Genomic DNA, 26,470 nt, shown 5'->3' on the forward strand with positions numbered 1-26,470 from the left:
ACTGCAGAACTGAAGGTTAAGGCCCTGTTCACACTTGCGTTTTGGCAAGTAAACGGACCAGATCCTGATCGTATCAGGACCTAATCCTGATCAGAACCGTATGGTTCCGATCCAGACCCGGTCCGTTTGTATCAGGCATGCATCAGGCTACCATCCGGAACCGTGGGCAAAAAAATAGTGAAATTTAAATAAAAATGTTGGAGTCAGCAGAAGGTGCACCTGTAGAATCAGGTTCCTCCGCTGTAGGCCTCACCTCCACCTCCAACATTCTGCCTAACAGCTCCAGCACGTCTGTCACTGCTGCTCCACTCCAGGAATGCTTGGCCCATGTGTCCCCATCCAAAATGGCCGCTTGGATATGCATAGGAAGTGGGGTAGAATGTCAGGTGTTTGTAGGCAGTGTGTTCTGTGCCTTCCGTTCCCCATTGGTTTCTATTTCCGGATGGTGCTGTCAGGCTCAAGTCCGGCTCCGGTCCGGGTGCATGAGCCAGAGATCCAGACCCAAAAAATAGCGCATGTTGGAAAGTGTCTGGATCCGGCTCCGTACTATACGGAATGGACGTGTGAACGTCCGCATAGACTTTACATTGCTATGCGGAACATACATTCCGTTTGTACAGTATACGGTCCGGATCAGATCAGGAAAATCCGGACAGGGAACGCTAATGTGAACCGGGTCTTACTAAAACAAAATTTTTCACTTACCTGGGGCTTCTCCCAGCCCCCTGCAGCTGTCCTGTCCCATGTCTGTCCTCAACGATCCTCCGTTCTGCCATGGTGCAGCTTTATTACAGCCAACTTGCAAGTCTACAGCAACTGCGTTAATTTGCCTTCCCATCCTGCAGGAATGTGGATGGAAATGCGAAGGATACGTGTGGCCAGGGCTGCGCAGGCACCGTTGCCATTAAGTCGGCAGTAACAACTGCACCATGGTGGGAGAATAAGATAAGAGGACTGGTGTGGGACAGGATGGCTGCAGGGGAAGGGAGAGGCCCCAGGTAAGGGGGAACTCTTGAATCTTCAGTTCTGCTTTAGGCCCTGTCACAGTAGGATGTTGCGTTTTGATGCGATGTTAAAGTCACAAAGCAAATAACACCCCCAAAAAAAAAAAATCACATACAGGCAATGAAAAGTATGCTTCCAAGTCATTACGGAGCTTGTGCAAAAAGTCCAACGCGGCTAATGTTGCAATTGCACAGCATGCAGCACTTTCTAACACTACACACAAACTCAACGTGTGCACTGTGAATGTCACACAGACTTAGTATTGCTGTGCGTTAGTCTGCATTAACACATTTTCTAATGTAAGAGTTTAACGTTTCACCGTGAAAGGCCTTAAAGGGAACCTTAACCGTGGATAAAAAATAAAAACGTTTCACTTACCTGGGGCTTCCTCTAAGCCTCCTGCAGCCATCCTTTGCTCATACAGCTCCTCCAGTGTCCTCCAGTCCCCCCGCCGCGGCTTAGTTTCGTTCTGGCCGACTGCTAGTCATCCTCCTGCAACGCGTCCTATTCTTCCGCATTCCAAGGTAAAGTGGCGTAAAGCAAGTCATTTGGACGCGCTTTACGGCGGGGAATGCGTTCCAGGGACACGCTATGTCGGGGAATGCGGAATAGGATGCGTTGCAGGAGGACGACTGGCAGTCGGATGAAAACTAAACTAAGCCACAGCGGGGGACTGGAGGACACTGGAGGAGCTGGGCGGGCACAGGACGGCTGCAGGAGGCCTGCAGCATTTTTTAGATCTTTGGACCTTAACGTATCCGTACCAACAGACGCATGTGAATGGATCCATAGGTAAACATCCGTTCCGTTTGTACAGTATATGTACTGGAAAAAACACTAATGTGTACCGGGCCTAATACTTTTAGCTATAGACCCCGAACAAGCATGCAGCAGGCGTGATGTCAAATCTGTCAAGATTAGCTGCATGCTTTTCTGGTGCGATTCAGATACTACTGTAGCCAAATAGATCAGGACACCCAGACAACTAGTATTTAAATGGAATTATGGAAACCACCATGCACTTTTCAGGTTCCCTGAGCAAATGAAGATTTCATCCCCCTACTAACACGTCAAGTGGACTTACCTCCTCCACCCCCCCCATATAGGTTAGCCAGGCATGGTGCCCCCAATATAGGTTAGCCAGGCATATGTGGCCAATGCAGAAAGCCAGGTATTAGGCTGTCCCCAGAGTGCCGCACTCCGACTGCTGATCAGTGTTAGGGAGCTGGCTAACTGGGGTGACCGTACTGGATTAAGTGGAACAAGAGGCCAGAAACGGGCTATAGAATCCAGAGCCTTCTGTAACCATAGGCAAGTATCTGACTTTAGTTACTTTAAAGGATTCACTCTTAGGACCAATTCTAAGCAGTAGCCATAACCATCTGGTGTAAAAACTGCTTCATTCAGCTGCATAACAGTACAACCCATCAGTAGGGTTTGAGTTTGAGATAAGCAGCTTCCTACTTTTCAGGAAACCATGCTCATGTGCCTTGAGAAGCATTTTAGCACTTCGACAATGAGAATGATGTTAGTAGGACTAGTTCTATACATAGGTCTCACCAGGAATTTTTTACTTCGGGTTTTTGTTGAGTACAATCCAAGTTGTCAACAGAAGCGCTAAACAAAGTGAACCAGAGATGAACCACCCTCATGTATTTTACCATATATCCGTGGGAACAGAGAAAACCCCTACCCTGCTCGGTTTCATCCTTCACTGCTCAGCCCGCTTGTTATCAGCCCTGATAAAATCCGACTGAGCATTCAGTCTGCCTTTGCTCAGGAATCATAGCAGAGTGTCTTTAGATGTCTTTTCAAGCTCGCCCCCTTCTGGCTCTGCTATGACTCGGCTATAATGATTCTGAGCAAAGCCAGACAATGCTCATTGAGGGATTTTATCAGGACTGATTAGAAGCAGGCTGAGCAGTAAAGAATGAAAGAGCAGGGTAGGCATTTTCTCTAATGTTCCCACTGATATATATATGGTAAAATACATGAGGGTGCTTAGTCTCTGGTTCACTTTAAGTTACCAGTTTTACTCCAGAAAAGCCAAGACTGGATGCTTCACGTGAGATATACATAATTACCTCTGCCAGTAAGCAAAAGGGGATCTGCCATTTAGGGCAGTGATGTCAAGCCGCTCCTGAGGGCCAAGGTTCTTACACAGCTCAAATTGATGGTTTGAATCAGGAATGGTGTGGTCCATCAGGTAGAAAACATGTCTGTCCATACTAAACACTGGCATGGATCTGGCCCTCCAGGCCTGGAGTTAAACACCTGTGCATTAGGGCAATCCCTACTAGTCCCGTTTGATGTTTTAAGCTGAAGCACAATTTTTATATTTTAAAAACCATCTAAAACCTTCATTGACCACAAGACAAAAAGGTCTTTTAATTACAAAATTTATTAAATTTGTCCAGACTATACAGTCACATTTCAAAATTGAAAACCTTCCCTCAAAGACAGCAGGGACCTGTCACACCTGCATAGAGGGGAAAGCTGAACTTTAATTAGTGCCTTCCCCCTCACTGGGGCCAAACCATATTCACAGCTTCCAGGAGACGGGAGGGCAAGACAGGTCTTATCACAGAAAGAATCCTGCCCTGAAACCGCAAGCAGCAACAGGGCAAAGTTTATACCAGCAGTTTTTAAGCTGTTTAGCCAGCCTGAGACCAACACAATGGGGGCGGCATTCCAGCCATAGCAGTGGTCATTAGTGTAAAAAGAGCAAGAGAAAGTAAAAGAGTCAGAAGCCTAGAATGAAGTAAAACTATTTACACAAGACAAGATTCACAGTATGTACAGAGTTCAGAAAGTGCCACATAGAAAATGTCAGGAGAGGTCACATGGAAATGTGTAGGACAGACAACAGGAAAAACCCAAAGTGCTTAAAAGTCAAAGGTGGTGTGAGTGCCGCTGGCCACTGGGAAGCTGTAGCCCTCTGATGTGGCTTCTGGTGCCAGGCCTTCCTCATCTTCCTCCTACAAGCAAAGCTACAGGTCAGTACAGCAGACAATACATAGCGCATGTGAACATGGTATAGAATTAGATGTACATTTTAGCCAGAACTCAATGAATCCTTTTAGGAAGAGATTTGTGACCCGACAGATAGTATTCCTTTAAGAATGTAAGAAATTCATGCCAAATCCTTCTATGGCATTTTGTGGCAACAGTATAAATGATTGTATTAATCCTACAGTCCTATTGACACACTAATACTACCATGCTAATATTTACTCTGCTCATCTTTACACCTATTCATACAATCATTTATACTGTTGCCACAAATTGCCATAGTTTGAAAGTATTCCTTTAACCTTCCTGGCGGTAACCCCGCGCAGTAGGATCTAAGGCCCTGCTGGGCCAATTTGCATAATTTTTTCTGCAACACGCAGCTAGCACTGCTAGCTGCGTGTGCACTCCGATCGCCGCCTCCCCCCTTGTGCTGCCTGGCCAATCAGTGCCAGGCAGTGCTGAGGGGTGGATTGGGACTCCCAATTACGTCACCCCGCCCGTCCGACGGGGAAGCCCTCCAGGAAATCCCGTTCTTTGAACGGGATTTCCTGATCAAAGATGCTGGAGGCGATCGAAGCGGGGGGGGGGGGGGGGGGGAATCATGTAGTGACCCCTGAGCTGATTAAAAAAAAAAAACTATTTAAAGTTACTGCTGCACTGCCCCCTGGCGGTTTTTAATAGACCGCCAGGAGGGTTAAGCTGACATTACCCCATCTAGGGAGTTCTACATTTTGTAGGAAATAGCTTTGACCACCACCAACTGCTTCCATTATATTGACAATCTAGCTCTGCATACTAAGTCTGCAGCCCAACCGTGCCCAAATCCCACAAGGCGTTTGCACTACTACCAATCCACTATGATTAGCTCAGTGTAGAGCTGAAACTACTTGTCTTTACTCTGACATGGAAAAGGTTACTCCTATCATTGCCGAAAGATTTGCCAGCTGCAAAGCTCTGGTTTACTTAGATTCTGACCCCTGTGAAACGGCAAAGCATTTTAGTTGCATAGCTTATCACTATTAAATGAGCAGCTACTACAATAAGCATGTGTGCACTGTGCATATATGCACTATATGTAGCCAGTGGCAGCTGTGTGCCAGTGCGGCTCCTGGTGGTGGCTGATGTATTTAACAGGCATGCACCGTTCTTATAGGAAGCCATGGGACAGTGGTTTATAAATAACAGATAATAGCAGATTTTTACACCCATCACTGACCTCTGCAGCAAAGTATTTCTCAATAATAGCAGCAGCTGCCTTGTACACTTGTTCATTCTCATGTGTCTGCAGTGCCTCAATGCGATCCAGGCCTCCACACTCTTCCACCATTAAGCAGAGCTTCTCTGTCTCACCAAGTTTTTCTGCAGCCTGTCAGGGAAACCAGCCACAGGTTAAAACCATTCAGGACCACAACTGCGTGACAGCTGAACTGCATGCATACATGACTTACAGTGAAGATATTTGTAAAGGCATCCAGGATAACCAGAACAGTCTTGCTGTCCTTTGCTGAAAGCAGGTTACTCAGAGGCTCTATGACACCACTTTGTACCAGGTAGATGATCTGGTTGATGGTGCCACCGCTGGTGTAGTTTGTGATGGCCCATACTGCTTCCTTTTGTGTCTTGTAGTCACCCTGTAAAAAAGAAATGTCAGTTACTTAGGGCTTTATAAATGGACTGGTAGCTTGCAACTTTCCCATTTGCTGTCCTATTATAAACAAACAACAACTTCTAAAAAAAAAAAAAAAACACCTTAGACCAACAGTAACAGCCATCACCATTGAGCAAATAGGTAGAGATGCATAAAGTTGCACCAAATTCTGTGCTCATCTTGGCATCCCTATATTCCAGGACAAGACCACAAAACCCACCCATCCTCCAAGCTGCTGCACTTAGGCAGGGTTCACAATTAGGAAAAACAGGGCTTTTTGCATTAAAATTAGCATTTTATTAGAGATAAGTTAATAGAAACTAAAATATTTTGTTGCAAAAAAATTGCGCATTCAAAAACATGAATGCAATTTCAGCAGAAGTGCGATTCTTTAATGTGCAAATTCACATGCAAAGGTTTGAGTGAGCCCTTCCTAACTCTTACCAGCTCTTGACCATCCAACGTTGATAGGCAGCAGGAGCGATGCTGCTGGGGGACCGCTTAATGCAAACTGGCATCAAAGTTTGGTGGCTTGGATGCATTCCCTGCTCTTAATCAGGGGACAGATCAGCCTGCCAGCCGCGTTCGGAGCTGGCAGGCTGAAAAAAAAAAAACACAAATGTGCACAGCGCTGTGATTAGAGCCGTGCTGTACACAGGGCATTCCTGCCACCTAACATGTATAGGCTGATGCCTATGCATGTATAATATTTATGCTTTGCAGTCTGACAATTTAGCAGGAGGGGGATAGAAGAAAGATTTAAACAAAAAGGATCTTTAAAAAACCAAAAACTAGATTGCAGCAGTCAGACAACCAAAACACAGCTCTATTGGGGAGGGGGGGAGAAAAGGAGGTAAAATTAACTGGAGTTCCAAGTTGTATGACCAGCATTGCACAGCTTTAACTGTTAATTGCGCGAAGTGTCACTTGGGGTATAATCCTCTGGTCCTGAAGAGTTTAAAGTGGATCCAAGATAAACAACTTTTACTCACTGCATAATTATGTTCCTTTCATATTGTTTATAGGGCATTCCTCACGCTAAATACTTTTGTTTTAATACTCCCAATTCCCTATAAACTAAACAAGCCTCACCCACAGCTTTTTCACAGTGCCTTGGCACCGTAGCAAGGGCTTATGGAAGCTCAGTCTGGGCAGGAGGAAGAGGTTACTAGCCAGAGATTTCAGAGGCGGAGGAGAGGGGACTGAATTTACACACAGGCAAGCGGATAGCATCTCCAGCCCTCAGCCTGTGACAATGTGACAAAACGAACATGGCCGCTCTCGTATAACTGGAATAATTATAAACTGTTGAAGCTTTTTGCAGCTAGATATGCTATGTAAACTAAACTTTAGAAAAGCAGTTACTTGTTATAGTTTTTTTTATATCTCAGATCCACTTTAAAGGGATACTGTAGGGGGGTCAGGGGATTATGAGTTGAACTTACCCGGGGCTTCTAATGGTCCCCCGCAGGCATCCTGTGCCCGCGCAGCCGCTCACCGATGCTCCAGCCCCGCCTTCAGTTCACTTCTGGAATTTCTGACATTAAAGTCTGAAAACCACTGCACCTGCACGCCCGTGTCCTCGCTCCCGCTGATGTCACCAGGAGTGTACTGCGCAGACACAGACCATACTGGGCCTGCGCTGTGCGCTCTTGATGACATCAGCAGGATCGAGGACACGGCAATGCAGGCGCAGTGGTTTTCAGACTTTAAAGTCTGAAATTCCAGAAGTGAACTGGAGGCGGGGCCGGAGCATCGGTGAGTGGCTGCGCCAACACAGGATGTCTGCGGGGGACCATTAGAAGCCCCAGGTAAGTTCAGCTCATTTTCCCCCGACCCCCCTACAGTATCCCTTTAAGCCCTGTACATGTGCCACATGAAACTCAGGTGAGGTGATCGATAAAGACCTCTGCCAAGAATCCAGCACGTGTACCACAGCTGCAACATTCCTCCACCCCCTTCTCCCCCAAACCCCCCCCCCCCTCCCGCACTAACCACCCAGCCAGTAATCCTTCCTGGCAGATCTAGTTGGCCAAGTGACAGCCAATAGCATTGTTCCCATGCCCCCCTACATGAATGTCACTCAATTTGGCCCCAATCCGTCAGGATCCAGATGGATTTCTGTAGTTATGACTGGTGTTCCAAGATGACTGGCAGCCTGAAGAGCGGTGGGCAGCCTGAAGAGCGGTGATGTGCAGATCGCATGCCAGGCTTGCACTTAGGAGATTTCACTAGTATGCTTAGCAATGGCCATAAGGCTCCCCCTCTTACACAGTAATAGGGCTGGAGGTACAAGTAGTCATTTGGCCTTTCATACCATGAAGGCAGTAATAATTCTGGCACAGCCATAGCTTTAGTAGACTGAAGTGGGGATTTAATACAGCAGTGTAGCTTCAGCAGCAAGTACCAAAAGTCCAGAACTAATCTGATCTGCTGCTACATGTTTTACAGTCTACAAAAAATACAGTTTTCCAGTAGCCCTTTACAGTCCCATTCTAACAATGCCAATACCACATATAGCCACACTTACCTTCTTCAGGATTTCAATGAGGTATGGCACTAGGCCCTGGTTCACCACCTCCTGGATCTGCTCCTGGCGACCAGCAGTGATGTTGGACAGTGCCCAGGCAGCCTCCTTCTGAATGTTGTTCTTGTGATGTGTGAGCAGCTCAGGGAATACAGACATGGCACCAGAATCCAGGACTGCCTGGGTTTGCTCATCTGTACCAGTCACAATGTTTCCTATAGTTCTGAGACATGGGGTCTGCCAGGAGAGAAGACCTTGTTACACAAGCTCAAAACCTGCTACATAAACATCTTAACCCTAAACTTTTGTATGTGAAATAAAGCATTCTCCTGAATTAACTTTATATAAAAGTTACTCAGGTTAGGCTAAAAAGCAAGCAGTATCACGTTTCAAAGTTCCAATGCAAATTTGCAATGCAGCAATAGTTGTATTGCAGATTAATGTTGCATTATGTAGGTACATAAAGCATACAGTCAATGTCTTTACTTACCTGGTAACATGTGGGTTTAGAGGCAACACTGCAGCAGTGCATTACTGTAACACTACAATGCACCGCTAATGTCAAGACTTAGCAAGCATGCTGTGCATCTCATGCTCTCACCGGGAGAGCTCTGCACAATTCAAATTGAACTGCACAAGTGCAGAGCACTCCAGTCACTGGGAGAGTTATGGCTATATAAATGCATTGTGTGGCCATGCAGAAGATCCCAACCTGGTTGCAGGTTGTGATCTACCGGAGGGGAGATAAGGAGCCCGGACTGACAGTGGAACCGCACCGTGGGACCTTACACTTCTGGTAAGGTAAAAAAATTCGGAGACATATCCTTTACATGTTTGAGGCCCATCAATCTTCACTCACCATGATATTAAGCTCCTTACACCCCAACAGCTGCACAATCCTGGGTACCACTCCTGTGCCTACGACAACATCAATGCGGTCATTGGAGCCATCGGTGAGGTAGGAGATGGCCCAGCAGGTGTCTGTCAATACCTCCCGGTCATCATGGTGCAGCAGCCTGACCAGAGTGGGCAAGATCTGCTGCACAGCATCCATGGGGGGAGCTGGGTTCTTGTTGCGACACAGGTTGGAGAGAGTCCAGGTGATGTTGCGTACATAGCCAGTCTAAACAAATCAGAATAAAATGTGTAAGTCTCATTCTGCTTAGATCTATACCAACTGTAACAACAAGCCTTCAACTTACAAGTCTAGGGCTGTGGAATTTCAGCATAACATTGAAAGAGTGAAGCGAGAATAAATCTCGCTTCAGACCTCAGATAGCAGGGGCACGTATGCCCCTGCTAAACCGCCGCTATCGCGCGGCTAAACGGGGGTCCCTTCACCCCCAAATCCCTCTCCGTGCAGCACATCCCCTCTTCCGCATAGAGGCAGGGCTAACCGCCGCAGCCCTACCCCACGCGCGCCTGTCAGCGTGCATCTCCGCCTCTCCCCGCCCCTCAGTCTTCCTTTACTGAGAGGGGCGGGGAGAGGCGGCGATGCGCCGCTGATAGACGCGACTCGAGGAAGGGCTGCAGCCTTTAGCCCTGCCTCCAGGAAGAAATAAATCACGACCAAGTTTGCGACCAAGGTATGCGGGGTGGGTTTGGGGGTTAAGGGACCCCCGTTTAGCCGCGCGATAGCGGCGGTTTAGCAGGGGCACACATGCCCCTGCTAACTGAGCTCTGAAGCGAGATTTATTCTCGCTTCAGAGTCTCTTTAAGCCAATTAAGCACTTAACGACCGCCTAACGCCAATAGGCGTCGGCGGGTCGTTAGTGGTATAGCATGGAAACACATGCCAGTTCACGGAGACTGTCTCCGTGAACAGTGTGCGAGCCGCCGATCACGGCTCGCACGCATAATGTAAACATCCGGGGAAGAAGTCCCCGCTGTTTACATCACACGGCGCTGCTGCGCAGCAGCGCCGTGACGTAGATCGGCGATCCCCGGCCTCTGATTGGCCAGGGATTGCCGGCATCTGATAGGCAGAAGCCTATCCTATCAGGTGCAGGACGGAACTCCGTCCTGCGCCACTCACAGGGTAAGGGAGAGGGAGGGAAAGCCGGGGAGGGCGGAAAGCACTCCGGAGGGGGGCTTTGAAGAGCCCCCCCCCCCGGAAAGTGCGGGTAGCCGGCGGCGATCAGACCCCCCCAGCAGGACATCCCCCTAGTGGGGAAAAAAAAAAGGGGGGGGGCAGGAGTCTGATCGCCCTGGCTATTTCCTGATCGGTGCTGCGGGCTGGAGAGTCCACGCAGCACAGATCGAAACTACCCTGGTCCTTAAGTGGTTAAGGCTCAGGTCATGTGAAAAGGATGGTACCTTATGTATGGTACACATACACTGTGCCCAGTGTTCTCCCCAGGCTCTTTTAGCTGGGTGCTTCACCTGGCTAATTTCAGTAGGCACCCAGCTGGCATCTGCTCGTCTCCTCTGCTGTACGTAAAGTTGCTCTATCCCTGCATCTGGCGGGGCTTAGGAACATGGTCTGCTGTTCATATGGACAATGCAATCTTCAGCTTTAATGTAAAGCTTTATGTACCTTTAAAACCCTAAATTTATTTTTCTGGTGGACGGCAAACCAAGTTCAGCTTTGAAGCTATATACGACTGCTCAGTTTTGATTCCCGCTATGTGTGAGGCACACTCCAGAAGACCTAGCCTATAGGAATAGGACTCCACACTGATTTAGAAACCTCCACATGCAGTTTAACTCGAACAAAACTTCAAGTATAATCCGAAGTATCTTTACTTGCATTTAAAGCACAGGGATGTTTTTAGAGCATATTCATAGGTAAAACCGATGCGATTGCAAGGTGCGTGCAGGTTTACCTCATCAACTGACTCCACTACAGAATGATCTGGAAATTGCTGCTGAGCAGGGAGTGACAGTTGGGATGATCTAACTAGCTAAATCTAGCAGGGGAACTGGAATATACTATTACAAAAACAATGTTTAATAACAGAGGCTGTTGTGACAGCACGACTAGGACTGTCACTCTGACCTCACTGGGTGATGTCAAGCCCTCAGTTTTAGTCCAGGAATTCAAATTGTAACTAAATGAATTACCACAAGGCTATAGTAAAAAAAAAAAAAAAAAAGTGATCTAGACTTGTAAGCTGCTGAATTTGGGACGGATCAAGGAGATACAAGTGTCACTGCAAATTTAAAGAGACTGAAGCGAGAATAAATCTTGCTTCAAAGTTAGCAGGGGCATGTGTGCCCCTGCTAAACCGCCGCTATCGCGCTGCACAAAGGGGGTCCCTTCACCTCTAAACCCACCCCAGCACGACTTGGTCGTGCATTTGGTCACTCCTGGAGGCAGGGCTAACGGCTGCAGCCCTGCCTCCAGTCACGTCTATCAGCGGCGCATCGCCGCCTCTCCCCTGCCCCTCTCAGTGAAGGAAGACTGAGAGGTGCGGGGAGAGGCAGAGATACGCACTGACAGACGCGCGTGGGGCAGGGCTGCGGCGGTTAGCCCTGCCCCAATGCGGAAGCGCTCCCCCGCATTACGGAGGGGATTTGGAGGGACAGGGACCCTCGTGCAGCCGCGGGATAGCGGCGTTTTAGCAGGGGCACAAATGCCCCTGCTATTTAGGAGGTCTGAAGCGAGATCTATTCTCGCTTCAGACTCTTTAAGCTGAGCCAGAGTTACTTCAGGAGGAGCTAGAATTTACTTCATGCCCCCCCCCCCTTCCAATGTACTTTCACCGTATGCCAATTTTAAAGAGAACCCAAGGTGGGCAAATGGGACACAGAGGCACGTTCCTCCTGACATGCCTCTGTCTCCACATCATTACAGCACCATGACATTAGCGGCAAATATTTGATGCCAAGTAGTAAACATTGAGTGTAATTCCCTGTTCAAAATGCCTGCCAGGGGCATTCCTACAGTGTTTCCAGAGCTTCCATTGGAGAGCTCTCCCTAACCGTGCCTCCTACGAGCGGCAGGAGGAACGGTTAGGGAGAGAGCTCTCCAATGGCAGCTCTGGAAACACCCACCTCCCTGCACAGACAATCTCATTGTTGCGGCATGACCTATAGATCATGAAAATGGGCAAGAGCAGCACACAGGGACGGCTTTTTTTCCGGCTACCTGATCCACTCAGTCCTGCGGATCAGGTAGCTTTTTTTATATTTTGAGCCCACCTTGGGCTCTAAGGATAGGGACAATTTTTCAGACCCCCATTAACTGCAGAACCTTTTAAATCCACGACAGGTGGTTTTAAATTTGTAGTAGATGAAATGTATACTCACAGGAATTACAGAAATGTCAGGAACAGCCAGCAGTGCCAACAGGGGTGCTATGGCTCCATGCTTGATAACCAGATCTCGGTAAGAAGAGCCGTCACCTAAGGAGAAACCATTGCAGTGAAAAATGGAGCAACTGCCACTAGCTGCCAATTACAGCCATGTACATTAGAAATATGGCTTCCATTTAAGAGGCAATTTAAAAGTGGGCTTGTCAGCCACAGACTAAATTCCATTTACCCACTTCTCTATTATGCAGCCTGTAACCTGACCCTGTATTGCAAGCATTCCAAACTTAAAGGGATACTGTAGGGGGGGGGGTCGGGGGAAATGAGTTGAACTTACCCGGGGCTTCTAATGGTCCCCCGCAGACATCCTGTGTTGGCGCAGCCACTCCCCGATGCTCCGGCCCCGCCTCTGGTTCACTTCTGGAATTTCAGACTTTAAAGTCTGAAAACCACTGCGCCTGCGTTGCCATGTCCTCGATCCCGCTGATGTCAAGAGCGCACAGCGCAGGCCCAGTATGGTCTATGTCTGCGCCGTGCGCTCCTGGTGACATCAGTGGGAGCGAGGACACGGGTGTGCAGGCGCAGTGGTTTTCTGACTTGTCAGAAATTCCAGAAGTGAACCGGAGGCGGGGCCGGAGCATTGGGGAGTGGCTGCACCAACACAGGATGTCTGCGGGGGACCATTAGAAGCCCCGGGTAAGTTCAGCTCATTTTCCCCCGACCCCCTACAGTATCCCTTTAAAGGTTTTTGCTGTAATCAATTCTCAGTCAGCCTGGCTCTATTTTGTACATGGTCTACAAAATAAAAAGCTCGACTCTCCTCCCGCATACCTGCTCCTCACTGATTGGCTGAGGGAAGCTCAGTGTGAAGATGATGAAAACATCTATGCTGTGCTCCCATGTGTTTACAAAGCATGCTATATATGACTGCAGTTTCTAGGTAAAAAGTTTAAGTATTCCGGATTGGCTTCAGTCAGAAGCAGTAAATGGAAGATGCCTGAAAGTTCTCTTTACTATATAAAATGCACTGAAATAAATGGACAGTTCAATACATTAGTTCTGTACATAGAGCAAGTATTGATCTACTTGTGTTTCCTGGGATAGTATGGCTGTCCCTGCTGCTTTAAGGATAGCTGTCTGTATTAAACAGTTTGCATTTCCTGCTTACATTCCAAGTAGTGTTCCAGTTTTGAGTGGATTACAACACAGGACTTTCCATTTTTAAATTCTGACTTGTCAAATCAGTTTTGTAATATGTCCTGCCAGTTAAGGCCCACACACGTCTGATTTTTTGGGACGGGTCATTTGAACGTCCTGTCGTTCAGAGGTCCGCCCACCAAATCGGGCATGTGTAGACTGTCGTTCGCGTGATAAGACTGAGTTTGAGCGATGTGCTGGGCGGATCGCTCAAACTCAGTCTTATCACACCGACAGTCTGTACACGCCCGATCTAGCGGGTGGACGTCACAACGGGACGTTCAAACGACCCGTCGTTCCAAAAAAAAAAAAAAAAACAGACGTGTGTATGGGCCTTTATAGGCAGGCCAATTATGCAAATGCTTCCTATATAAATTGCTTGTGTAATTAAGCACATACGTCAGAATGTAGATCAGCTTCGATATTTCAGAATTAGTCATTTAAATCTTGCTGCACTCCCAATTGCATGGACCTGCACGAGCTCTTGCAGAAAAACAAAAACCCAAGGATGACTGGATCCACACTACAGTGCAGACAGCTCATGCATGTGCTGCAGCACAGACCAAAGCATGCTTTCCCCACAGGAGCCAGTAAGCTTCTATGCATGTGCAACCTTAAGTGTCTTTAGGAGGACCCAATGCTGGAACAGGCAGATTGACCGGGAAGCCTCTTGGACCAGGAGATTCCCCCTCCTGAAGCAAGGACTCCCTAGGGGCAACTTTTTCCCCTCCTACAGGTACACTTTATAGCCTTCCTAACCTTTGATACTAGCAAAACCTGGGGATGAGGCTCATAAAATGTTAGTACTATATCCCTTTGTGCACGTTCCTCATTAATTTTAGGAGAAAATGCTGAGTGAAATCTGCAGGGATCAACTTGTCAAGAATCAACCAAGGCTCATAAACCCACTCAATAGTGACAATTGATGCTTAACCACTTTGTCCTCGACGTATAAAAATGAGGAGGACAGGCGCGCTCCCGTGGCCGATCACGCGCACTCCCGGCCACGGATTCAGTAGCCCAGGAATCAATGTATCGGGCTATGGTGCCCGATCACTGATTCCTCTCCCCCGCTGAAAAAGCGACAGCTTCTCTCGGAAGCTTCGCTTTTTCTGAAGCTATGTCCCTCTAAGTGTACATTGTACGCTTAGAGTGACGTCATGTAAACAAAATCGAGATTGCCATCTTGTGGCCAAAAAGTAAAACTACAAGTAAAAGAATACACAAATATTTCCCCAAATAAAACACCATTTCCCACCCTCCCAAAAATGCCCACATAAAATGTTTTACAATCCTCCCAGGCTACCACAGTTTCAAGACTCATGTTGTCATGTTATTACTTTAATTTGCACTGTATTCACAGTACCATATGTTGTAAACAGCAATATATTTCATGGTCCATTACTGTAAATGTAATGTCACTCTGGTACTATGTTAAAACCAATAAAAATTATTGAAACAAAACAAAAAAAAAACAAACACATAAATATTTACCTAAGGGTCTAAACTTTTTAAATATCTATGTAAAGATGAAATATTTCTCTATTTTTTTATAAGCTTGTAAATAGTGATAGATGCAAAACGGAAAAAATGCTCTTTTATTTCCAAATAAAATATTGTCGCCATACATTGGGATAGGGACATAATTTAAACGGGGAAATAACTGACAAATGGGGACAAATGGGCAAATACGTGGGTTTTAATTATGGAGGCATGTATTTTAAAACTAGAATGGCCGAAAACTGACAACTGATGAATTCTCATTTTTTTTTATTCTTACTGTTAAAATGCATTTACAGTAAGGCAGCTCTTAGCAAAATGTACCCCCCAAAGAAAGCCTAATTGGTGGCGGAAAAAACAAGATATAGATCAGTTCATTGTGATAAGTAGTGATAAAGTTATAGGCTAATGAATGGGAGGTGAACATTGCTCGGATGCATAAAGTGAAAACGACCGAGAGCTAAAGTGGTTAACCAATAGATTACGAAGAACATCTAAAAAAAAAAGTCTACATGATTACTGTTCACATAAACCAACGGAAGTATCTCAAGTCCCTCTCATCGTATGGAGTCTGTAGGGGTGAATGAGAAGAGTCCTGCTTGCAAAATGCTATATACACCAGTACATTAAATCACTACAAAAATTGAGGAAAAAGCTTTTATTACCTGCAATGTTGCCCAATGCCCAAACAGCCTGTTCACTGATATGAGGATGAGGTGAAGCAATCAGAGCTATAAAGGCAGGAATAGCCCCTCCATCCACCACAGCGCAGGTCTGATCCGAGGTACCAGAGGCAATGTTGGTTAGAGCCCATGAGGCCTCAAACTGGATGGGACTGCAGTCAGTTCGGCCCAGGAAGGACACCAGCTTCGGGATGAGACCAGCTTGGATAATGCGGTCTATGGGTGGCTCCCGTTCTCTGGACAGAAGCTTTCTGTGAACAGATAAACAGTTAAATGATTAGGTTTCTGATCTTTTAGAGCTCATGATAAACCCCACAAAAGATTTTTCAAAAGAGATTAGAAACCCCAAACTGGTACTGCCCTACTATTTACATTCCACCTTTGTGGGTCAGAAGATAGACTAGCTCCCTAATACTATTACAGTAAATTACTAATGCCCCAGTTACTGCTGGTTTAGTGTGGTTCTGCTGCCATCCAACTAACTACTTTTAAGTCACCCTCTACCGATAGCCACTGATCAGCTGGCAACCACATTGCCCGTCAGCCTGAGGTGACTGGCAGGGTACAACAATTCAGTGTTAAAGAGAACCCGAGGTGGGTTTGAAGAATATTATCTGCATACAGAGGCTGGATCTGCCTATACAGCCCAGCTTCTGTTGCTATCCCAAACCCCCCTAAGGTCCCCCTGCACTCTGCAATCCCTCATAAATCACAGCCACGCTGCTGACAAACAGCTTCTCAGAGCTGGCTTTGTTTATCTCTATAGTGTCAGTCTGCTGCTCTACCCGCCTCCTGCAGAACTCCAGTCCCCGCCTGCATCCCTTCCCTCCCTGCTGATTGGAGGGAAGGGACGGGGGCAGGGACCGGAGCTGTGCAGGAGGCGGGGGAGCAGCTGAGACTGACACTACAGATGTAAACAGAGCCTCACAGCACAGCTGTGATTTATGAGGGATTGCAGAGTGCAGGGGGACCTTAGGGGGGTTTGGAATAGCAACAGAGGCTGGGCTGTATAGGCAGATCCAGCCTCTGTATGCAGATAACATTCTTTAAACACACCTCGGGTTCTCTTTAATACATGACAAAGAAATAGCTATAGGTCAGTTTAGTGCAGGGGTCTCAAACAAAAAGTTAACTGGGACAAAGTTGTGGGTCATCCTTAAAGAGAACCAGAGACGAAGCACCCTCATGTATTTTACCTTATAAATCAGTGGGAACATGACAGTAAACACCTAATCTGATCTTTGTTTCATTGTACTCTGTTTAATCTGACTGTTATCACCTCTAAGAATCCCCGACTGAGCATCCAGTCTGGCTTTGCTACAGAATTATAGCTGAGTGTTCTCTGGTGTCTTTTCAAGCCCAAGCCTGCCCCCTTGTTGCTCTGCTATAATGACTCAGCTATAATCATTCCCAGCAAAGCCAGACTGAATAGTTTGGGATTCTTATCACAGCTGATAGACACTTGGCAGTGAGGATGAAAGAGCAGGGTAGGCGTTTTCTCTAATGTTCCCTCTGATATATATGGTAAAATACATAAGGGTGCTTAGTCTCTGGTTCACTTTAAGGTGGCCACACAATACAATACAATGATCTGATTTTACAGCAATTTGATGAATATGCTCAGATCTCCTGGTGGGAAAGCTTTTAGTAGCCCATCCCTTCATAGTTTCAGCACATAGCCATGCAGGACAAGCTCACAGGTACTTGCAGCCAAACGTGGGAACCATGTAGATAGTTTAGAGCACAGGGCACAGGTGTCGAACTCCAGGCCTGGAGGGCCAAATCTAAGCCAGTGTTTAGGATGGACTGAGAAAGGAATGTGTTCTACCTGATTGACCACTCCTTTCCTGATTCAGATCCATCAATTTGATCTTTGCCAAAAATGTGTGAGGACCTCAACCCTTGAAGGACTGGTTTGGCATCCCCGATTTAGAGGAATGACACCAGCAAGAAGAAGATCTCACCTTGTAGCTTGTGTGGCTTGCAGCTGTATGTCTTGGCTGGGATTGTTCATAGCTCGCACAATCTCATCCACAGTCCATTGAGAAGAGGCCTGAAAACAGAAGTTAAGAATTTTAGCAGAGCCACTGTCATAACAATCTGTAGACCCCATAACTGTGCCAAAACATTGAGAACTTTCACAAGATCCATCCATAGTGCCAAAATATGGTGTAGGTAGCTGCTAAAGTACTTATTCTATACTCAATGTGTAGGTTACTTTCCCCAAGGTGTACAAGACCAGACAACAGCTCATCTATTTCTCTACAGAGAAGTGGAAATTGTTTAACCCTTTCAACTCAGAGTTTTCTCCTAAACGGAGTCGTTTCTGCTCTTTTTTTTACAGAAATTCTCCCCCTCTTACTCTCCCATTTTAACATGGAACATAACATAGTATCATGGTATCTCATTTAAAAGAACACATTAAGTTTAATTTGATACCTTATTTGGACAGTTTGGCATCTTCTATTGGCTGGTAGCAGAGGAGAAAGCCAAGGTATGGTAAATTTTACAGCAATTTCCTGGGTGTAATCCTGGCCTGCATGAGCAAATGTCACAATAGGTGGTTTTATGCCTGCCACCCGGTGTCTTACTGTGCCTACACAATGCTATCTTGGCATTTCGATCGAGCATATTAGCAATAAAATACTGGCTACTATTTACACTCTTCCATGTCCATTACATAGACTGCCATTGAGTCTCTATGCAACTTTGCAAGCAATCTGCAAAGTAATCTGCTGAAAGGCATCTGCAATATAGAATCAGCAAGGAATCAATATGTAAAAAGCAAGAAATTTGAAAAAATTATACAAGACAAATGCAATGAAATTTCATTGCATCTATCACTTCCTGGTGCGCCGATTGCACACTTGCGGTTTGCGGAAGGAGTGGTACTGACTGGGCATGTAGTTTTACATGCCCATTAATAGGCAGAGAGAGTTTGGGGTTTGCGCGGGGGGGGGGGATAGGTGCGCTACAAACCGCCGCTGCAGAAATGTCCTGCATAGCGGGACATACGAGCGTATTGGGAAATTTGTGATGTCCCGCTATGCAGGACATAAAGGTTAATACTGTAAGTGAACCACAGTCCTGCAAATCCATCCTCCCAAGTCACCTTATGTCTATTGCAGTGGATGTGTGTCCTGTACAACACTAGGAATTTTCAAACAGACAGATAGAGCTAACCGCTCATGAATGAGAGCCCTAACCTTTTTCAGGGCTGAGAGCAGCACAATGGAGTAGACTGGAAAGCCCCCAAGAGCTGACAGACTACAAGTGGCTGGAAGAAGACACTTAATCTCAAGTACACCGCAAATCTTAATGCCCCCAATCCCCTATCAAGAGATTATATACACTGTTCTATCAACTAAAAGATCTCTGTGCTGCAGGTCAGCTGATAGTCATTCTAACAATTATCCACTTGGTGACATTGTGACCAGGAACTGGGTAATGGAAGGATAACATGGACTACCCAAAACATTTTCTATCAGCACCACAGCAATCCAAGGCCATCTGATTGGTCAATACACGGTTACTCAACCTACTTCACTGATCGGATACTCACTTGCCCATTCTGAGTCTTCTCCTGAAGGGGTGAGGTTGGCTCATCAGGGAAGGAACTGACATTTCTCCTCTTCAGCATCTGATCATCCTTCTTAGCTTTTCGCAATTCCACATTCACCTCCACCCTCCTGCGCCTCAATTCCTGAAGACAGAAGGGAATAAGTCAAAGCTGAAGTAACATGCATCATTCCCAGACAGATCCCATCTTCCACGATACTCACAGAGGCATCCTTGCCCTTGTTCTTGAAGAGGTTGAGGCGGACTGTGGCATTCTCGTTGTTAGAAGACATGTTCACGGTGTGAAGTCAGAAGCAGACAAGACAGAACCTGCGAGGAGAAAGACAGGTTACACAACCTGGAGACTCCTTCCTTCCGCCAAAGGGCAACAAGCTTCCTTTATTTTTCTGCTCATCCCAAGAGCTTATAAACATCACTACTGAGCCAGAAGAGCAGGCATAATGTTAATGAATGAATGCCACTATTCAACAGCAGCACATTAATAGCTGCTGCTTAGAGTACCTAAGGTAAAATGACAGCCTGCCATGACAGGCTCTGTCTTAATGGCGGGGTAGGGTTGAAGTTAAATGGATACTGTAGGGGGGGGGGGGTCGGGGGAAAATGAGCTGAACTTACCCGAGGCTTCTAATAGTCCCCCACAGACATCCTGCGCCCGCGCAGCCACTCACCGATGCTCCGGCCCCGCCTCCGGTTCACTTCTGGAATTTCTGACTTTAAAGTCAGAAAACCACTGTGCCTGTGTAGCAGTGTCCTCGATCCCGCTGATGTCACCAGGAGCGTACTGCGCAGGCCCAGTATGGTCTGTGTCTGCGCAATACACTCCTGGTGACATCAGCGGGAACGAGGACACGGCAACGCAGGTGCAGTGGTTTTCTGGCTTTAAAGTCAGAAATTCCAGAAGTGAACCGGAGGCGGCGCTGGAGCATTGGGGAGTGGCTGCACCAACACAGGATGTCTGCGGGGGACCATTAGAAGCCCCGGGTAAGTTCAGCTCATTTTCCCCCGACCCCCCTACAGTATCCCTTTAAAATACTTACCTGATCTGGCATCACCCCTCTGCCCATCTCAGAGAATGGGCCCTGGAGATTTATTTTCTTCCTAAAATTGATGCCAGACTGACCACCTATCTGCATTGCTGTAGCTCACCCCCAGGCACCAGGTTTAAATGGTGGCTACTGAGACGGGGCAGGCTGCAGGTTTACGAGGAGCTGATGCAGTCATAAGAAACATGGACACTATTACACTGCTGAGGAGTGGGTGGAGCAACACATATGACCCGAAGATGTCGGATCAGGTAAGTATTTAACGGGTAGAATGGTGCCATAGTGGCTAGCACTCCTTGCAGTGCTGGGTCCCCAGTTCAAAACCCAGCCAGGGCACCATCTACAGGTTTTATACCCTCTGCCTGCATGGGTTTCCTCCAGGCACTCTGGTTTCCTCCCACACAGATAAGTTAATTGACCCTAGACTACAATAGCTACACTGGGTGATGCATATATATGTGGTAGGGATTAGATTGTGAGCCCTTCTGAGGGACAGTGAACTAACAAGACAATATTCTCTACAGTGCTGAAGATGTCAGCAGTACATAAATACCAAATATCTCACCACATCCATCATAACAGCCACTAATTTTACCTTAAGTGCCCTATAACCATTTAATACGAAATGGAAGTATAAAAATAACCGTTTTTAGCACTTTTCAGTGCAAAATACATCCTAAAAAGATTCAGGCAAATTACTTCAAAGCGGATTTACTTACCTGGGTCTTTCTCCAGGCCCTTGCAGCCGACTGTCCCATGCTGCAGCTCCGCTCTCCCGCCACCAGCCCAGGGTCCCCGCACAGGATCTCACCAGGCTTCCTCTACTGCACCACTGTCAATCAAGGCCATGTTGTCTGCGGCTTACTGCACAGAACTATTGCACCTGTGAATACGCCGCGTACTTGATCTTGATTGACAGTGCCGTTTCACGCAGGCACAGCAAGGACAACCTCGAGGTCGGCCTCGGGACCATGCAGGGACCCTAGGCCCACCGCAGACAGCAGAACTGTCAGCGTGAGACAGTCTGCTGCAAGGGGCTGAAAACCCAGTTGAGAAAAGCTGATTTCCTATAACTTTGCCTGAAGACTCCTTTAAAACATTTGTATTACAATAGGCGATTGGAATACGCCCGCAGGTGCCACAGCCACTTAATGCCACCAATGGTGGAATTAAGTGGTTAAAAAAACCTTAGCATTTAATTTTTTTAAAAAGGATGCCTACTGTGTGGTGTTGTGCAGGTGCTTCCTACACACCTCCTGTGCCCACATCACCCTCTATTCTCCAGTAATCGGGCCCTGATCCTTACTTCCTGGCTGGTGCCCTGTGACCAGAAATATACTACGTCACGCAACTACAGTAGGACCGCTTGGGGTGCCTTTTGACGTCTTGTACGCGTGTACGCCTGTCACATTATGTACCCGGCTCGTGCGCTCCACCCGAAGTGGACATACTGCACCAACCAGGAAGAACGGGGTCCATTACCAGATAATGGAGGGTGACACTGGGGCACGGAAGGTGTGGATGCACCTGTAAAGAACCACACACACAGTAGGCATATTTTAATATATTTTAAGCACTATGGTAGCCTTAAAGAAATCAGATTGCATTTATCAGCTAGCAAACTCCATCTCCAAGTGAGCACGGAATCAGTTCTGATCACTTCCAGGCTGATCCATTAACATGGTGTGTAGCATTTTTCTATAGTGTGAACAATTCATACATTAGCCATGAAAAAGCTATAATGCAGTCTGTTACAATGCTGAGCTGTGAACATGCCCACACGTTTGCACGGACAGTGCATTTGCACTGCAGCATGATGTATTTTTAACATCTTAGTGACCAGCTACACTACTAGCCATCTCCCCACCAGTCCTACAGAAGAGACAGACACTCAACTGTTATAAAACAATCTAAACTGTTCTGATTTCAACAAGTGGATTAGATTTTCTCACAACAAACGACAGAATTTTTTTTTAGATGAGTAAAACTATACAAAAAAGGATCCCCCTGCCAGCAGAAAACCCCCATCCCAGTTCTTAGGGTGGGAACTATGCCTCCCCCTTCCCCCATTTTATGACAAAGGATAAGAGGTGGTCCCCTGAATGACAAGGCTGGGAGTCTTACACTATAGCAAGGCCAACCCCTCTGCCTGGGCCCAGTCAGCACTTCCTAGAAGCTGCACCATGCTTACAGGAAGCTCACAGCTAACTACTGGCAGGAGCCCTAACAACCCCTCCCAAGAAGGGAATTTAAAAACCAGGACTACAATTACTAACAAAGAAAAATACATACTTGAAAAAAAGTTACAGCTAACAATTCTAAAGCCCTCATTACAGCAGAAACAAAAATTAAACAAGTCATGCAGTTGCTATACAGACATCCCTAGACCAAACAAAATCTCATCCAAATTCAAAATTTACAGAATCACCTCACTAAACAGTAACACCAATCTCTTAATTGCCAGATTGTTATGCCTCCTGACAGGTTTCAGACAATATATATATTTACTCAGATAAGAGTTATGCTAGGTAAACACCAATGTCCCATCAGATTGGCAGGCAGACACGATTGCCAACATGTCCAATCCGATAACAGGATCAATTTTGTGCACTATTGATCTAAAAACCAATCCCATCATCAATCAGGAACACATTAGTAATCAGAAATACACCAATCCAACAGGAAATTGAATGAGTACCTAGCATTTGATGATATTGAGGCCCTTACCAATCCAAATCTTCAGACAAACAATCCTCCCATTCAATCAAAATATCAAGCAATACTTTTTTGTAATTGATCCCATTCATGTGAAAACATGATAGTTATCCTTCCATTAGTGAACACGACCAATCATTTCTGATCTAACATCCAAGAGACACCTTGGCTAATGACCAATTTCTGGAAGATTTCCAGCATGTCTAAAGGTGGCTATACACTTATAGATTTGCAGCAGATTCGATCATTTAGATTTCTGTCAGATGCCTGAAGTCAAATCTGACAGGAATCTGATGTGTGCCACACACTATGAACAGATTTCAAATAGATTTCAGTATGAAATCTATTGGAAATCAATCTAAATGCGTTATTGGACCATTAGATGCATTGCAACTCTGGGCCATCAATCTGCTGCCAGCCACAGATCTACCTAGATTTTCCACCCTGTCAGATAGATCAAAATCGGCCATAGATCAAACTGGGAATTTAAAAGAATAAACTTCTAATCAATTCTATAGAACCGATCACTGAAAACTACCAGAAAACCAATCAAATAAGATCAGACATTCTAGCAATAATTGATCTGGCAAGACTCCTGCCAGGAAATCTCAAGGCACCTGATGCAGTTCCCATCAGATTGATATGTTATTCAAAAAATCCTAGAACATCCAATCTGCTTATAATAAAGAAATTGGTTGATTTTCAGATCAGCACTGAATAAAATCAATCCCTTTCTCAACCAGGAGCATAAAGGTGGCCATACACTTCTAGATATGCAGCAGATTCAACCATTAGATTTCTGTCAGATTCCCATCAAGTCAAATCTGACAGGAATCTGATGTGTGCCACACACACTAGGATCAGATTTCCAATACATTTCAGAAAGAAATCTATTGGAAGTCAATCTAAATGCATTATGGGACCAAAATATTCAATGCCTAGATTTTCCATCCTGTCAGATCAAAATCGACAAATTGATCAATTGAGAGAATGAATTGTTCACTAAAATCAACCAGTGTATGGGCCTCTTAAAGGAGTTGTCAGGTGAATAAAGTAAAATGAATGGTACTTACCGGGGGCTTCCTCCAGCCACAAGCTCCCAGGACCTCCCTTGCCACAGCTCTGCCCGCAGCCGTTTGCCAGAGCTCCGACCCGGTCCCCGTAGACAACATCTGCACGAACGGCGCTATCAATCATTGCCACATGGGCCGGAGCAGACTGCGCCTGCGCAGTCAGCTCCGGGCCACATGGCGGTGATTGACAACGCCGATCGCACAGGCACAGTACAGAGCGACCTCCAGGCCGCTCTGACATCACCGCCGGGGACCAGGTCAGAGCTCCAGCAAAGGTGCCAGACACCATAATTCAACCCATCAATCTGACAGGAACACACATCACATTGAAGAATAAACCCTGAATAAAGACTTAAGGGACCCATACACTCAGCCAATTTTTGGCCGATCAATCAAAAGCAGTCAACCAACCGACCAATTTGCAGCCAATTTCAATCTTTATCAATTTCAATCGATTTGGCAGGCTGGAAAATCTAGGTCGATCTGTTGAGAATGCTTATTTTGCATTGGCCCTAATGGAAAGCTGATGGCAAAAAAAATGCCATTAGATTTTCAATAGATTTCAAACTATTCTATTGGAAATCTGTTCCTAAACACATCAGATAGATCAGAAATCTGTCTGATGATCTATCTGCTGCTAATCTAACGAGTGTATGGCCACCTTTAGGAAGCCATTACAGCTAAACCAAGACTATTCACGTAAATCTGATCATTTACATTTAGCAGGACACACATAATACACCCTCAAACCCTCGGATTTATCAGCATATTACAAGCAAGCTCAGCTGATGCCACAAGTGTGTAGGGGACAGTATAGCAGGACCACCACTATCTGCCAGACTGTCCTCTACAATGTGCACAACTGCAGCGACCACCAAAGTCTCCCACAGACAGCAACAACCCACAACCGACATCAATCCCAGCCCACAGCCCCGCATACACGGCTACAGAGAGGACACATAACCGGAAGTGCGAGCAGCATAAACGTAACACCAGCGAGGCACCCTGATCGCTGCACAGAAGCCGGTCACCCGATGTACAACAATCCGACCCCCATCCATCCCGGTCCCCGAGCAGCGCGGTCCCCGCTCACCTCTCCAGACACTGTGCGCACGCTGCCGGCTCCGCCGTTTAAATGTCCTCCCCGGCTGCGCGCCCATTGGCCGATTCGAGCAACAGCAAGCTGCTTACTGGCCGGTTTGAAAGCTGCCGGGTGCGATCTCGCGAGAGTAGCGCACGTCTGTACCCGCCGGAGGGAGAAGGCGGGGGGACAAATGTGATAGAAACGCATCATACTCTGTATACCGTCACTGGTCACATCATACGGCCATCTGTAGTATATTCACCAGAACTGATATCTTCTCACTTCTGTATACCATCACTGATATCATACCATACATCTCTGCATGTTGTATACATCAGCACTGACACCATCTCCACCATATCTCTGTATACCAGCACTGATATCATATCACACATCTCTGCATGTTGTATACACCAGCACTGACACCATTTCCACCATCCCTCTGTATACCATCACTGATATCATATCACACATCTCTGCATGTTATATACACCAGCACTGACACCATCTCCACCATACCTCTATACCAGCACTGATATCATATCACACATCTCTCTGCATGTTATATACACTAGCACTGACACCATCTCCACCATACCTCTGTATACCAGCACTGATATCATATCACACATCTCTGCATGTTATATACATCAGCACTGACACCATCTCCACCATACCTCTGTATACCAGCACTGATATCATATGACACATCTCTGCATGTTATATACACCAGCACTGACACCATCTCCACCATACCTCTGTATACCAGCACTGATATCATATCACACATCTCTGCATGTTATATACATCAGCACTGACACCCTCTCCACCATACCTCTGTATACCAGCACTGATATCATATCACACATCTCTGCATGTTATATACATCAGCACTGACACCATCTCCACCATAGCCCTCTGTATACTAGCACTGATATCATATCACACATCTCTGCATGTTATATACATCAGCACTGACACCATCTCCACCATAGCCCTCTGTATACTAGCACTGATATCATATCACACATCTCTGCATGTTGTATAAATCAGCACTGACACCATCTCCACCATACCTCTGTATACCAGCACTGATATCATATCACACATCTCTGCATGTTATATACATCAGCACTGACACCATCTCCACC

At 46.3% G+C, this 26,470-nt stretch overlaps 1 protein-coding gene across 1 annotated transcript; it reads right to left on the reverse strand.

The window, feature by feature from the left end:
- Positions 1–3,388: 3,388 nt before the first annotated feature.
- Positions 3,389–25,428, reverse strand: KPNA2 (karyopherin subunit alpha 2). The gene is made up of 11 exons (XM_068264312.1): positions 25,329–25,428; positions 19,608–19,713; positions 19,388–19,528; positions 17,790–17,878; positions 15,808–16,076; positions 12,444–12,538; positions 9,052–9,315; positions 8,196–8,429; positions 5,466–5,648; positions 5,234–5,383; positions 3,389–3,983 (listed from the first exon to the last, which is right to left on the reverse strand). Exons 2-11 carry the CDS (start codon positions 19,674–19,676, stop codon positions 3,891–3,893), a joined length of 1,587 nt encoding a protein of 528 aa, XP_068120413.1. The 5' UTR covers positions 19,677–19,713; positions 25,329–25,428; the 3' UTR covers positions 3,389–3,890.
- Between the last annotated feature and the right edge of the window lie 1,042 nt (positions 25,429–26,470).

Source organism: Hyperolius riggenbachi, chromosome 12, assembly GCF_040937935.1.
Source record: "Hyperolius riggenbachi isolate aHypRig1 chromosome 12, aHypRig1.pri, whole genome shotgun sequence".
Taxonomy (NCBI): Eukaryota; Metazoa; Chordata; class Amphibia; order Anura; family Hyperoliidae; genus Hyperolius; species Hyperolius riggenbachi.